This window comes from Arachis duranensis, chromosome 9 (genome assembly GCF_000817695.3).
Source record: "Arachis duranensis cultivar V14167 chromosome 9, aradu.V14167.gnm2.J7QH, whole genome shotgun sequence".
In the NCBI taxonomy this organism is placed as follows: Eukaryota; Viridiplantae; Streptophyta; class Magnoliopsida; order Fabales; family Fabaceae; genus Arachis; species Arachis duranensis.
Genome location: NC_029780.3, coordinates 23,498,336 through 23,499,135, shown reverse-complemented (window position 1 = coordinate 23,499,135; position 800 = coordinate 23,498,336). Strand labels below are relative to the sequence as shown.

General features: G+C 26.6%; 1 protein-coding gene across 1 annotated transcript in view; it reads left to right on the top strand.

The window, feature by feature from the left end:
- LOC107465161 (2-alkenal reductase (NADP(+)-dependent)-like) overlaps window positions 1–800 on the top strand; it is a 24,750-nt gene that overhangs the window by 23,114 nt on the left and 836 nt on the right. The window contains exons 3-4 of the mRNA XM_021130886.2: window positions 60–226; window positions 310–392. Coding sequence (XP_020986545.2) covers window positions 60–226; window positions 310–392 — 250 coding nt within the window. The remainder of the gene's footprint in view (window positions 1–59; window positions 227–309; window positions 393–800) is intronic.

Here is an 800-nt window from a genome sequence, read left to right as displayed (position 1 = left end):
ATATATGTCGCTTATGTTTGAACAGCAGTGCAAATTATAAAATCTTCATTTTTTCTTAGGGCTTGGGGGAATGACAGCTTATGTGGGATTTTTTGAATTATGCAAACCCAAAAGGGGAGAAAAGGTTTTTGTGTCAGCAGCTTGTGGAAGTATTGGAAGTTTGGTTGGGCAATATGCAAAGCTTTTTGGTTGCTATGTTGTTGGTTGTGTTGGAAGTCAAAACAAGGTCAACACTTGTTAACACTTTGGTATCTAACTTGCATTGGGTATATCATTAAGAAAGCCTAACTCTTGTGTAATTTTATGTAGGTGGCATTTCTTAAAGATAAGCTAGGATTTGATGACGCATTCAATTACAAAGAAGAAATAGATCAAAGCTCTACTCTTAGAAGGTATGAAATGTACTTAGTTTAATTGAAGTATTAAGCGTTCGAAAATGTTTAGTAATTAAAATAAATTAATAAAAAATAATTAAAATTTATCTTATTTAGTATTTATTTATTATTGTAATAATTAATAAATATTAAATAAGATAAATTTTAAGTATTTTTTTTGTTTTTCTATCATTATCAGAAGACGTGATGCTTCTTTATTTACTATAGAATATTTTAAAAATTGTTTAAAACTGTCACAAAATCAAAAAATAACTACGGCAAAATTCCGACTATGGTGTGATGATTCAATTAGCTTTAAAAACTTATATTTTATCCCATTTCACTAATTAAGGGTTTCTGAGATCTTTAATTAAAATATAATATTAGTTATTTATAATTTTTCACCAATTTTTAATATTAATTTAA